The 14,472-nt window shown below is 36.2% G+C and overlaps 2 protein-coding genes across 5 annotated transcripts in view; one reads left to right on the forward strand and one right to left on the reverse strand.

Annotated features, from left to right (window-relative positions):
- WASHC3 (WASH complex subunit 3) overlaps nt 1-9,994 on the forward strand; it is a 44,026-nt gene extending 34,032 nt beyond the window's left edge. For all 4 annotated transcript variants that reach the window (XM_045522495.2, XM_010962798.3, XM_045522494.2 and 1 more), the window contains one exon: nt 9,754-9,994. In XM_045522495.2, coding sequence (XP_045378451.1) covers nt 9,754-9,838 — 85 coding nt within the window. In that variant the 3' untranslated portion in view covers nt 9,839-9,994. The remainder of the gene's footprint in view (nt 1-9,753) is intronic.
- The window catches only part of DRAM1 (DNA damage regulated autophagy modulator 1), a 109,887-nt gene that overhangs the window by 9,516 nt on the left and 85,899 nt on the right, over nt 1-14,472 (reverse strand). The gene's annotated exons all lie outside the window — the stretch shown is intronic.

Raw genomic sequence — 14,472 nt, forward strand, 5'->3', positions numbered from 1 at the left:
CATGACCTCTTTTTTGCTTCTGGAAATACATGGTAGACCTTCTTTAATAACAGAGAGCTAAAATGACCTTTAAAATTGATGATTTTTCTCTCCAGAGAAAATGTAATAAATGGAAAACTAGCAGCCTTATAAGCATCAGCATATGCTGGATATCCAATCCCTTTACTCCCTACTGGTTTCATTTTATCCCCTGCCCAGCCTAAACCTATTTCATAATCCTTTACTTCAACCAGCCACCCTATACTAGCAACTTGAAAGTCACCCTTGATTCTGTTCCTCTCCCTACCCCTCCCTTACCGTGTCAGTCACTGTGATTTTCTCATTTTTAATATCTCTCAAATCTGAGCAAATACCTCCATGCCATTGCTGTTCAGTTCAAGCCCTTATCATTTCTCACCTAATTATTGTAATAGTTCTTGATTTGTTTTCCTATTCTCTTTCAATCTGTCACTAGAAACTTAGTGGATCAGTTCATACACACAAATCTTTATGTGGCTCTCCACTGCCTTTAACATACAGTCTAACATCTTAGAATTGCAAATACATGCTCAGGACTCTAGCTTTCTTCATCTCTTGCCACTTGTCCATACATCGCTATGTCCTGCAGCTGCAACAAAACTGCTTGCCGTTCTCCAAATGTTTCATTTTCCTATTTTCTTTTCATGTCTTTGAATGTTTGTTTCCCTCCTCATTGAACTTTCTTCTCCAATCTTATTCGCTCGGCTAATTATATATTCTTCAAGAGTCCATTTGGGTATCACCACCTTAAGAAGTACATGATGACTACCACAGGGAGAACCCCCAGCACTCCCAGTACTTCCTTGATGTATCTCACTTAGCAAGTTTGAGGGCACGCCATTGTCTATAAATGTTAAGAAACATTCAGATGCAAGATAGTGCCAAATTTTAGGGTAGAATTCCAGTAACAGTTACGTTGTCTTACAGAAAAAGCTGCTTCTCAACCACAGCCTGGAGCCTGAATTCTGACCCATTACCTCATAAGTACATGCCATCGGTCACAAGGGGTGTTGGTTAGAGTAGGGGTGACTCACCATAACCTGTCACCACTACCACTAGAAAACCAGCTCCAACTACATTTAGCCAGATATGATAAGTGGAATCAACCACCTTGCTAAAGAGGAATTCTGGCCCTTGGGAAATCATGTTTACATAAAAGTTAAAGAGCCTTACTTTGAGAGAAAAGTCTGAGATGATGGAGAAGAAAATGTGCTGCCTAAGGAAAGAGTGTACTTTTATTTAGGTACATATTAAGCCTCAGCCAAGAAATTTCAGTAAAGATTGGTCTTTTTTCTTTTAAAGTATAAACATACACTTTTTAAAATTAGCCTTAGGTAGTAAGACAGACTCATATAACGGTAAGAAGAAATAGTCTAGATCTGTTTGCACTGAACAAAGAGCAAAACTGAAGTTAGTATAGAAATACTGAGCAGAAAATACATGGTTATTCAATTGGCTTGTGTATATAACAGTTTGGAAGCTAAGAGTATGTAATTTTAAACAAACAGTTTACATGATAAGAGAGCCTGGCCATTTTCCTAGAAAAATGACTGCCACTGAATTTTAGAAAGTCTATAAAACTGAAGAAAATTCCTGATAATTATCAAATAAATAGTGTTTGCTACTTCTGAGATTATTTAATATTTTTGAAAATCCAAATTTTTAAAAATAACAATGTTTATATAACCAAGAATTAATTCTGTTTAGCTTGTAAAATTTAGTAAAAAAAAAAAAAGTCACTAAAATAAAAAGATACGTGAAAGAGTGCCTTTGTCACCATCATACTCAAAAGAGTTTAAGGGGAAAGAAAATGCAAAATTTTAAGGTTAATCTGTTAGTTTTGTGTTCAGAAATATAGAACAGGTAAATCATGCCTTATAAATTCTTTCAATCACTGTCTGGATTTTCTGGGGAGAAAAAAGTATCTCCCTATCCTATTCTATGCTTACATTTATGTTCCATAACTAAGGTTACTAATACTACCTTATAATTACTACTTTTACTACTCTTAGACAAATAGACTAGCTTCTGGACCTGTCCAGCAAGAGATGAAATTCAGGTTGGTTAAGGCAGACTTTAGAAATGGTCTGCTTGCTAGGGTCCAGATTTTACCCTGCCACTTTCTAGCTATATGATCCTGGACTAATTACCTAATCTCTTTGTGCATCAGTTTCCTCATCAGTAAATGGGAAATAGAAGAGTTCACCCTTTATAGAGTTGTTCAAACTAAGTAAGGGAATGATATGAGCACATAGCACAGCTCTGGAGAAGCATTAAATGTTCAATAAATGTTAGTTGTGATTTATGAGTTTTTAAATGGAGGAATATGTAGCAAGTTCTAAACAATTGGATATACCAGGCTTTTGGATCACAACTTGTTTATAGTCCCATAGTTGCCTGTATACCATTGTGTTTTCAACAAAGACATATTTAACATACACAGAGTAATTATCCTTTTGAGTTGTACTTTTTGTTTTCCTAAACTAAAAAGTCTGCATTTTAAACTTTGTAGTAAAGAACAGACTTCTGAAATTGAAATTTAACTAGTCATACTCTTACTATTAGTGGAAGGGTACAGTTTGTAGCATACTGATTTGCCTAAAGAAAGCAAGTTACTTTGCAGACTTTAAACAGAACCAGCTGAGTTGGCATTTGTCCTAGAGATATCTATTCAAAAGACATTTGTACCCTCCTCTCAGATTGTGGAATGACCATGATTATGGCTGCCAGAAATAAAAGTAACCACCTCAGCCTACTTTTCACTGAGACAAGAGAGGATTTATTAGTGTTAACTAAAAGGATACTGGAAAGCAAGAAAACTTTATTTAATTATGTTCAAGGCATGTCCAGCACATTTTCCCGCCCTCTAGGGGAACTCTTTATCTGCCAATGATCTTTATCTGTCTCCTGCTACAAAACAACATAATGGATTAAAGATTGGGTTTTGACTGGTTGAGGGTAGAATTGATCTCAGTTCCCCAACTGGATAATTCCAAAAATAGATTTTTTACTTGTTCCATTTTTTTAGTTTTTGCTGAACTGGGATTCTTTTCAGCATAATTACCAGCCCTCGACCACTGGCTGGCAGACTGGCTGGAAAGTATAGGACAGGAAAAAACAATGTCCAAAAATTTTGATTGGTCCACTATTGAGGACCTTGGTCACAAGGGTAAGAGATAATACAAATATCAAAGAGGTGGTGTGAAAAAGCAGTTATGGTCTGCCAGTGTCTAGCAAGCAAGAGAGGGGATCTGCTGGGAAGTAAAGAACCCCAAGATAAACAATGGAAATCCATCTTAACCTAGTATGACTGACTTTCTTTTTCTTTATAATATTAGGCATTACATTGTTTCTCTGGCTACAGGAATCTCCCTACCACAACAGAGGACAGGGTGTACCTGTCTTGGTGGGGTGTTAAGAATAGAAAAGACCAAAGGATGTATAGTTTGAGTAAATGTACTGCTGAAATAACTCTTACTAGCTACTATAATATCAAAGTCAGAATTGTCTTTTTTTTTTTTAACTACCCCAGATGTCTTTATATAGTCAGTGCAGTCTCAGTTTAGGAGTTTAGTGTTTTGCTCTTTCCTTAAGACCACAGATACTAACTAATATATATAAAATAGATAAACAACAAGTTTCATACTATATAGCACAGAGAACTATATCCAATATCTTGAAGTAACTTGTGGTGAAAAAGAATATGAAAATGAATATATGCATGTTCATGTATGACTGAAGCATTATGCTCTACATCAGAAATTGACACAACATTGTAAACTGACTATACTTCAATTAAAAAAAAAAAAAAGACCACTTATTGCCATTGCATGAGGCTCTGAGAACAACACTAATTGACAGGTATCATGTGACATTATAACTTTATGTGTCCTGTAGTTGATATTGAAAAATGATTTGAATAACTACTGCACCCTCTTTCCACAACCCTTATACTCAGCAATATTTTTACTAAAAGTGTTTTAATGAAAAATATCTTTAAACTATCTATCTACATAAATGTTTTTCCAAAGAATATTTATAGTGTCTTAATGGTTTTAAATATAAATATCTCTTTAATGAAAACAAGTTAATGATATTTGTATTTTAGGACTGATTTCATGTTCAAGGATCACAGAAACTAACTCAAACTATCTTAAGAAAAAAGGGAAGTTATTGACTCACATACCAAGAAGTCTCAGTAGGACAAAATCAAGGGCTGAGCATTATCAGTGCTGGCTGGCTGGCATTCTCTCTCACCCTCATTTCACCTTTACTCCTTGGTGTAATAATTCACTTCTCTCCTACTGCTGATGAGCTTCCTCCTTGAAAACAAGGAATTAGCCATTACTGTTTGCTTTATATTTTCTATGGCTTTAATATTGCAGTTTTGCCAGCTGAATATAAAGAAAGCCCCTTTTCCATAATCCATAGCTCATTTCTAGGAAAGCATTCTCATTGTCCCTGCCTGAGTTATGTGCACTCCCTTGAATTGATCTCTTTCCAGGAGAAGAGATTCTTGTGACCTCTTAGGCCTGGGTTGTGTGATTGAAACAAAGAAGAGTATAAGGAAAGGATGAGGGCAGCAGGGATTGTAGTTGACAGCCTAATTTAGTTCACATAAATGGGAGAGGGTGTCAGAAATAACATATGCACACAGCATCTGGTATGCTAAAAAGTACTTACCTGTATGTGGTTAGACCTTTTTTCTACTTTCCTTTCTAAATTTTGGCCTTGTTGTTGTTGTTGGGGTTTTTTTGGTTTTTTGTTTTACAATAATGTCAAGTTTAAGCTGCCAAATATACAAGTTGGATTTGTGGAGCATGTTTTGCTTGGGTGCTACACCATAAACAAAGGCTTTTTTAAATGATCCACGGGCAGGTTTAAGAATGGACCTGGGACCTGGCCAGAGAAGAGGGATGGGGAAGGGGGAATTGGGTGGAAAGGGTAGAGGGGAGGCCTCAGTCAGAGGGGACTGGCCGAGGATTGGCTCAGTTTTAGTTGAGGCCAACATAGTAACACCTTTGAAAATACTTATTTTTAAAGAAATTAGGCTTAGTAAATAGCTTAAAGTTAAACTTCAAAAAATTTTGCTTTTACTAAGATTTTTATTGATAATCTTGATGCCACAAATTATATAAGTATACTTACTAAAATGTACCTACCAAGCTAGAGTTTTTATTATAACCAATAGAGATTGAGATTTTTAAAAAATACACATGATAAATCATGAATATACTTATTACTTTGTCTTTTTATGCATCTTAATGATATACTCTTTTTTTAGTGATTCACTTGTATTTTTAAAATACTGAGTATTACGGAGTTTTCATTTCCAGATTTTAGTGGTGAAGTGTGTTTTCTTTGAATTTTGAGAAGTTAAAATTTAGACTAGTAGTTTAAAGTAGCTACCTTTTCCATGAAATTTCTTTCCATGGAAAATTTCTTTCCATGGAAAAAACTTAAAAGTTTCATCGTATATATAGGATCAAGTAAGAACAATTCTGATCATAACATAAAAAACCAAATTTCTGTTCCCACTAAGAACGTGAATATCCAGTCTGGAAATGAAGGTGTTATTGTGATTTTTATTATTTTAATTAATATTTGTAAAGCTTTTTTAACTTATAAAATGCTTTCATATATATTACCTCATTTGATTCTCATGATTTCTTAAAGTTTTTCTCTTTTTTTATATCCAAAAGGAATTAGTATACAGCTTTTCTTTTGTTTTCATAGTAATTCCAATTCATAGTAGCTTTAAATTTAAGATGAATGAGGAAAACAAAAAATAGTATTGGTGAGAATATGAGCAAATTGGAACCCTTGTGCATTGTGAGTGGTAATGTAAAATGATGTAGCGGCTATGGAAAACAGTATGGCAGTTCATCAAAAAATTTGACATAGAATTACCATATGATCCAGCAATTCCATTTCTGGATATATACCTAAAAGAAGTAAAAGTGGGCACTTAAACAGATATTTGTATACCTATGTTCATAGCAGCATTATTCACAATAGTCCAAAGGTGGAAACAGCTCAAGTGCCCATCCACAGGTGAATAGATGAACAACATGTAGTATGTGTGTTCAGTGGAGTATTATTCATCCTTAAATTGGAAGGAGATTCTGATACATGCTACAACATGGATGAACCTTGAAGACATTATAGTAAATGAAATAAGCTAGTCACAAAAAAGACAAATATTGCTTGATTTCACTTATTTAAGGTGGTTAGAGTAGTCAAATTCATAGAGACAAGAAGTAGAAGAGTGGTTGTCGGTGGCTGAAGAGAGAAGGGATATTTTGTTAATTGGTATAGAGTTTCAGTTTTGTAAGATGAAAAGTTCTGGAGATTGATGGTGATGATTCACAACAATGTGTGTGTAAACACTACTGAACTGTGCATTTAAAAATAGCTAAGATGGTAAGTTTTATGTCTATCATACCTCAATAAAAGAATGAAAAAAATGAATGAGGACAGAATAACAAATGTTGACAAGGATATGGAGAAATTATAACGCTCATATTCTGCTGGTGGGAATGTAAAATGGTACATCCACTGTGGAAAAGCAGTTTGACAGTTTCTCAAAACGTTACACATGAGTTACCATATAACCCAGCAGTTCCACTCTTAGGTTTATACTCAAGACTATTAAAAACATACATTCACACAAAAACTTGTATACAGTTGTTCATAGCAGCATTATTCATTACAGCCAAAAAGTAGAAATAATCTAAATGTTCATCATCTGATGAATGGACAAGCAAAATGTGATATATCCATGCAATGGAATAGTATTTAGCCAAAAAAAGTAATGAAATACTGATAAATGCTACAACATGAATGAACCTTGAAAACATTATGCTAGATGAAAGAAGTCAGACACAAAGGCTGAATATCCTATGATCTCATCTATATGAAATGTCCTGAATAGGCAAATCCATTGACATAAAAATGATTCATGATTGTCAGTGGATAAGGGTGAAAATAAATGTAAAGTGTCTGCTAATGGATTCAGGGTTTCTTTTTGGAGTAGTGAAAATGTTCTGGAATTAGTGATAAAAAAATACACTAATTTTTACACTTTAAAGTGGTGAATTTTATGGTATAGGAATTATATCTCAATTAAAAAATAAATGACTGCTTAAGTGTCCATCAACAGATGAATGGCTAAAGAAGATGTGGTATATATACAGTAGATTACTACTAAGCCATAAGAAAGAATGAAATTTTGCCATTTGCAGCAACATGGGTGGACTTGCAGGGTATTATGCTGAGTGAAATAAGTCAGAGAATGACAAATACTGTAGGATATCACTTATACGCGGAATCTAAAAAATACAGCAAACTGGTGAATATAACAAGAAACAGACTCACAGATATAGAGAACAAATTAATGGTTACCATTAGGGAGAGAGAAGTGGGGAGGGGCACTATAGAGGTAGGTGATTAAGAGACACAAACTATTATGTATAAAATAAGCTACAAGGATATATTGTACTACACAGGGAATATAGCAAATATTTTATAATAACTATACATGGAGTGTAACTGAAAATTGTGAATTTCTGTTTTATACTTCTATAACTTATATAATATTGTACATTAATTACAAAAAAAGAAAAAGAAAAAGACTACTTAAGGTTCCTAAGCTTAGTTGTGTAATTTCAGTGAAAGCTTACATTTCATTTAACTTCTCCCTGCCTCCCACCTTTTGCCCTTGTCAAATGGCATAATCTTATCTACTGTTGTACCCCAGTTACTTTATACCGTAACTAGTAAATGACTTACAGGTCCCAAATGCAGTGTGCTGCACCATTCCCATTTTTTCCTTTACTCTGAACACTCTCATCCCCAGTTAATCCCTGCCTTTTCTATCTCTAGAAAATTCCTACTCATATCCCAACACCCTTCACAGTGTCTCCACCTCTTCACTGACCAACCCGAGTAGAGTAAATTACCTTTTCTCTTGAAACAAGCATAATTTTGTACAACTCTATTTGTGTGTATCACACTGTATAACAGTAATTTGTTTGCATTTCTGTCTCCCCCACTTAATTATCAGCTTCTTCAGAGCAGGAACTACTTGTTATTCATCTCCGTACCTCCAGCACCTAACACAGTTCCTGGCAAATATTAGGTGCATGATAACAATGAGAACAATAATAATAATAGATAACATTGATCTAAAATACTATGTGCCACATATTACTCAATATAATTTACATTTGGTAATTCATCTTAATCATCACAACAATCCAATCAGTCAGTTGGATACACAGTGGTTAAAAATCTTCCCCAAAGTTGCTCACAGGGAAGCAACAAAGCTAAGATTTGAACCCAAGAAGTCTGGCTCCAAAGTCTGAGTTGTTAACCACTATGCTATGTAACATCACATATATTAAAAAGTGGTTACACACATAAACTAATTTTATAATTTCACTCCCTTTTCACTCCCTAAGCTGCTGTTACCCTTTTCTTAAGTAGCATTTATGTTAGGGGAGTTGTGTATATTGTTTTATTTGTTTGAGTTGCCATAGATACTAATATAATTTTGATGTAGTACTCAAATAATTCCCTCAAGTAATTTTTTCCTTTTTATCAAAGTGAGAACAGTAAGAAATTAACTATATCGCTGAAGGAAGTATACTGAGGACAATGTGCCCAATATTTATGCCCACTACTTCCAGAATTCTTGCTTTTGTGGAGAATGATGAAGACTGTTGTCCTGTATTAATATTTTAGGCAGATGGAGTATCAGTCAAAACTTAGAAATGCTGTACCTAGCTTTAAAGTTTTATTATACTAAGTACATGTGACTTCCTTATCAGGGAGAAATAAGTCTCAGAGCTTTTAATTATTAAAACAGAGCCAGATATATTATTCTTCCTTTCCCTCTTAGTTTCCCCCAAAGTATACTTTATTTGCTTAATTTACTTTTTTGGTAAAAGTGAATAGAGGCTGAGTGACAGTTATGCCATGTTAATTAAATGATTTACTGACAAACACTATGGACCTATCTAGTTGACTGTTTTAATGACACCATTAAAATTTCATTTGTTTATTATAGCACATCTACGCATAGTTGAAATTTAACTATTACCATATCTTCTTGTGCCTAGAGAATCTTCAAATCATTATCAATTCATTCTTCTTAAATTCTTTCTCTGACGATAAAACACATAAGCGAAAGCATTCAACAGACATTAAGAACCTTCTTTGACCAGGCATTCTCCCCACAAAATTTCCATATTGCCTGTACTTCTTAACAGCCATTCTTGAACTCTCTTCTGTTTTTAAATTGCTCCCTGCAGCTTTCTTAAACATGAAGTTTTTCTTTTTCTTTCCATCTCTAGCTTTCCTTTCTCTGTACCTCATAGACACTTGGAAGCTGCAAGGATTTAGCACTGGTCATGCCAACCCTCTCAAGATCTCATCTCTGTCTGTAGTTGGGTCTCCATGGTAATAAGAAGCAGAAAGTGCTGAAGAAGCACACTGTGTAAGGACTGGCAAGAGAAAATAGTGCCGTGGCTTGTACAGGAATAACACTTAATCCCCGTGGTGCTGAAGAAGCCAACGAGAAGCATGCTGTGGTGGAGAGTGGGAGACTCAGTTAAGGACACAGACTTGGCAGATTTATTAGCAGCAATATTCTAGGATGAACCTAATTTACAGTTAGTAAGTGCTTTTTTTTCAACTGGAAAAACTGTTAAGATTTTTTTCCTTCTCTTTCAGGAGGCCAGATGCCCCAGTGCCTGATGGTGAAGGTGAAAAAAATACAGAAGAAAGTTCAGATAGTGAATCTTCTTTTAGTGACTAAGCTTAATTTTGATAGCAATTACATATACATGTGTTGGTTCACATTTACATTCTATAATAGAGCCTGAACTCATAGTCATAAAAACATCAAATGGCTACATATCAACCACCAAGTGTTAAAAAAATAAATAAATAAAGCATTTATAATAACCAGGAAGTATGTCTTGTTACCAAAAAAAGAGCCCTGAACTGAAAAACAGAATAGCCTAAATGAAGTGCAATTAGTGTTACAAATACTAAAAGATGGAGTATTTCAGGGATGCAATGAGCATCTAAAATGAAGTCAGTGTGAGTTTAGTGATCAGAAATAGACTTAATGCAAAAAAAGCAAATTTGACTAAGTGAAGGTACTCAATTTTTGTGAATATTTTAGCTTGAAAACATGTACATTTGTATCATAAGAGATTTCTGGCAGAAAGTAATACTGGATTGAAATTTTCTGTGACAACTTGAAAGTTTTTTCATACTTATTGTGAATCTGGAACTTACTGGTAGTATTTATTAGCATATTGAGCTTTTCACAGCTTGACCATCAGTTCACATACCATCAAAATCAGATACTCCTATTTATCATCAGTTAAAAATTGAATTGAAAGTAGTTTCACTGTGGTTCGGAGTGAGCAAGCATTATTGTCATCAACTCTTTTAAATTGCTTATGCAGAAAAAAAATTAATTTGTACAAGTTTAAAATGCTGTACTCATCATACCTTGCAAGTAATTCTTTATGAGGAATTATTTGCACACAGCCTAGAAAATCTCTAAAATACTTACATGGAAAGACATAAATGCATTTGATTAGTGGTGCTTATCTTTGTTTAGGCCACCTGAAAGTAAACCCTGAGAAAAGGACCTGGGTGTAGGTATGTCATTTGTGAGGTGATCTCAGGAAGCAGAAGTGAGAGAACAGAGAGCAAGAGGGAGAAAATCCATACAAAGGTAGATTATCAAGGTTACCATTTTGGGCTTGAGTGCTCTAAGACCTGAGAGGCTTACAAAATGCCTCCCCAAATTGTCCACCTAATACAGATGGGATAATTTTAACCAATTTCTATATCCCATTAGTTGAGAGTTAATCTCCAAGAAGCTCTAACTACCCCTGCACTTCTAGGCCATGCTTTTTGTGAAAAAAAGAGGCTCGCCCAATGTTGAAAAGAACTTGGAACAGAAAGCAAAAAGATGCATGGCCCACACTTGTGGTGGGATTTCACTCATCAAAAAAGTACAAATTTGAGCTCAGAACTGTCCGGTGCAGCTGTAGCTGACAGCAGAAGTTGACAAGGGGATGTGGTGTGGGGCAAAAGAGGTGTTTGCTGTTATCCACCTCTTGTCTATTCAGAATTGCTTGAGTCCCATGTTATGTCCACTCCATCACCAAGTCTTCCAGATGATGGCCAGCCACAGTTTATGGACAATACACAGGAGAATTAGTGAGACAAGCTATAGTTCCTGTTGGTACAGCTGAACCCAAGACTAAAACTCATATTTATCATCTCCTTCCTCCATAACCCATTTGAGACTTTCCTTGCTCTCTGCCAGAAATTTAGCAGGTTTAGTTTGGTTGCCTGGTAGAGTGACCCAGACCTTCATCCCTTCAGAGATATAGGGCCTTGGTTGGTTTGCCCATTTTAGGCTGTGATTATCACATTTGTCTGTTTGTGGTCTACTATTCACACCTAGAAGCATCAAGAATCACCCCCAATGAATCACCTGAGTTCCAGACACATCCTCGTTTCATTTTGTAGTTATAATCCTAACTCATGTTAACCAACACATTAACTCCTTTGTGTGTGTGTGTGTGTGTGTGTGTGTGCCTGTTGTCCCACAGACACGAGCAGCACAACAGGACCAGTTGGCAGCAGTAGCTTCAGTTCTGTGGAAATCTTACTGTGCTTATGGATAGAAATATGCTAGCTTTTTCCTTTTCTGTCTAGGAATTCAGCAAAGCCTAAGGTGGTTGGGATGGGTAGCACAATTCTGCAGGTCATTGAGAATGGTGGTAAGAAGAACCAGTCTTGTTTCTATCTTCTTGGCATCTAGATCCATGAATTCTAGCAGTTAGGGACATGGAATCACATGCTGGCCTTTGGTACAGTGCATCCTGGAGAACAGTACCCCAACCCTGCAGGCTGTTATCTCTGAGCTGGTATCTAAGTGGACCCTGTAATAGTCCTTCTCATTGTTCTGTTAGATTGACTGCTTCTGGATAATGCTGCATATGGTAGGATCATGTATCCCATAATTCATGTTGCTCTTCATTTACTACAAAATGGTTTCTTGATCTGAGGTAATGTAATGCAGGATACTATGCTGTAATAGGTATTCTGTAGACTGTCAATTAGTAATGATGTCAGAGGTACTGCTGGAAGGGAGGGCAAGCCCTATTAAGAATAGAAATTAATTGCAATAGGAAAGAATTGCTTCCTCCTTCAAGGTTGAAGGAAATTAATGCAAACAACTTGCTACTAAGTGTCTAATTTATCTCTTGAAGGAGTGTTATAAACTCACTGGTCTCTACTGCTGACAGATCATATATTCAACAGTGACCTAACTAGATCAGCCTCAGAGAAAGCCCAAGCTGTTGGGCCCATGCATAGCCTCCATCTCTGCCACCGTGATTCTTCACTTAGGGGTTTGTTGTGTAAGCCTGGTTGGTCAAGAGCAAGGCTGGCTGAAATCTGAAGGAATCATCCTGACTACTTTGCCTCCTCAGGTGAGTGCTTTCTTACTGACATTCCATGATACAAAAATCTACACACTTCTCCATAACCAAAACACTGTTTATTCTTAACTCAGGCCACATCTTTCTCCATCAGCAGGGATGACCGAGTGCACTGCTTGAAGCTCTGTCCATCAGGAAGATTTTTACCTCAACACTAACCCTTATGGCCATCTATGAGAGGCTGTAATGTGGAAGCAAGCCATTTTTGGCTCATAGCAACATATCAAGCTGGCCCATCTATGAACAAGGCCCACTTTTTCTCCTTTGTCATCTGGTATGTTAAAATGGCAGAAATAACCTTATTCCTTCACTTTTCCCTGTCTCCATGCCCTTTGCCATAAAATTTTGCCTTGCCTTTCCAATCTGGGTGGAGCATTCTGCCTCACCTTTGGCCTCTGAACTTAGCCATTTGATTTTTCCTTTGGGTCAACAGAATGTTAGTAAACGTAGTCCAAGCAGAGGCTTAAAAAATACTTGGGTGATTGGTCTTGCCTCCTCTTGTACCTTCCCTACTGACTTAAGAACATGACTGAGATAGTCTGACGGAGAATGAGAGGTGTGTGGAGCAGAGCTAAGTTGTTTTAGTCACATAGCAGTCAATCTCAAGATGTGAGCAAGCCCAGCCAATATCAGAAAATCTGCCTAGCCAATTCCCAGCTGGCCTGAATAATAAATGCTCATTGTAGAGTCTCATAAAGATTTTTTTTGGTTTATTACATAGCATTATTATAAAAATAAATACTGATACAACTGACCATAGAGGCTGCCCTGTAGATCACAGGAGTAGCTTGAAAGAGACGCATCAGTGCAAGACAGGTAAATAATATGGAAATCTAGGCTACTTGTCCATGTAATTTACATGTGCCCTCTGCACTTGCTCAGACTTGATCCCAAATATATCATTTCCATCAAATAATGGATTGTTACTATTATCTGACCTTATAATTTGGTGAGCCTAATAACACCTAGCTCATGACAGCCAGCTCCAGTTAATCACTTGATGTCATATATGAGCAGATTATCCATTTTTGTTGGTCACAGAGGCTTGCCAACAAGTGGCAAAATTGAATTCTACTTTAGAAAGGTCACTTTTTGCTGCATGGACCTCACTGAAAGAAACCAAGACTAGAAGCAGGGAGGTATGACTGATCCAAAAGATAAATAATACGATGGTTGAATTAAGGCACTAGCTACAGGGAGAGAGAGAAGACCCATTTGAGAAATGCCTAAAAGTAAATCAGTATGACTTGGTGACCAACTAGATGTGAGATTTAAAGGACAGAGAAATCAAGGATGATGCCAAGGTTTAAGATCATGATGACTAGTTACCATTTACTAAATTAAGGAGTGCAAAAGAAAATAAATTTAGAGTAAATAATAATTCCCTTTGAGACTTATCTTGGACCACTTGTGGACATCCAAGTGAAGCTGTCCAGGAGATAGAGCAAGTCTGGTACCTAGGAGAAAAATCTGGGCTGAAGATATAGTTTTGGTACTATCAGCCTATAGTGGATAGATGAAACCAGGATATGGATGTGATCATGAAGGAAAGCTGAGATGCAGATTTGGAAGAAGGCCAAGGAAGGAACCAGAGGGAAAACACCTAACTCATGGGACAGGTGGAGGAAGAGCAGCCCAGTACAAAGGCTATTAAGACCTAGTCAGAACTAGGAGAAGAGGACCCAGGAAGGATGGCATCACAGAAGTCAATATCAAAGAGCTGTTCAAGTGAGAGGGAACAGCCACCATCAACAAATGCCAGGTATATATGTCCATGAACAACTGAAAAATTGTGCTGAACACTGGAATTTGACACAACATTGTAAAATGATTATAAATCAATAAAAAATGTTAAAAAAAAAAAAAAAAAAAACTAGGCCTACCAGCCTAAGAATGAGGAAAAAAAAAAAAAAAT

This window comes from Camelus bactrianus, chromosome 12 (genome assembly GCF_048773025.1).
Source record: "Camelus bactrianus isolate YW-2024 breed Bactrian camel chromosome 12, ASM4877302v1, whole genome shotgun sequence".
Classification (NCBI taxonomy): domain Eukaryota; kingdom Metazoa; phylum Chordata; class Mammalia; order Artiodactyla; family Camelidae; genus Camelus; species Camelus bactrianus.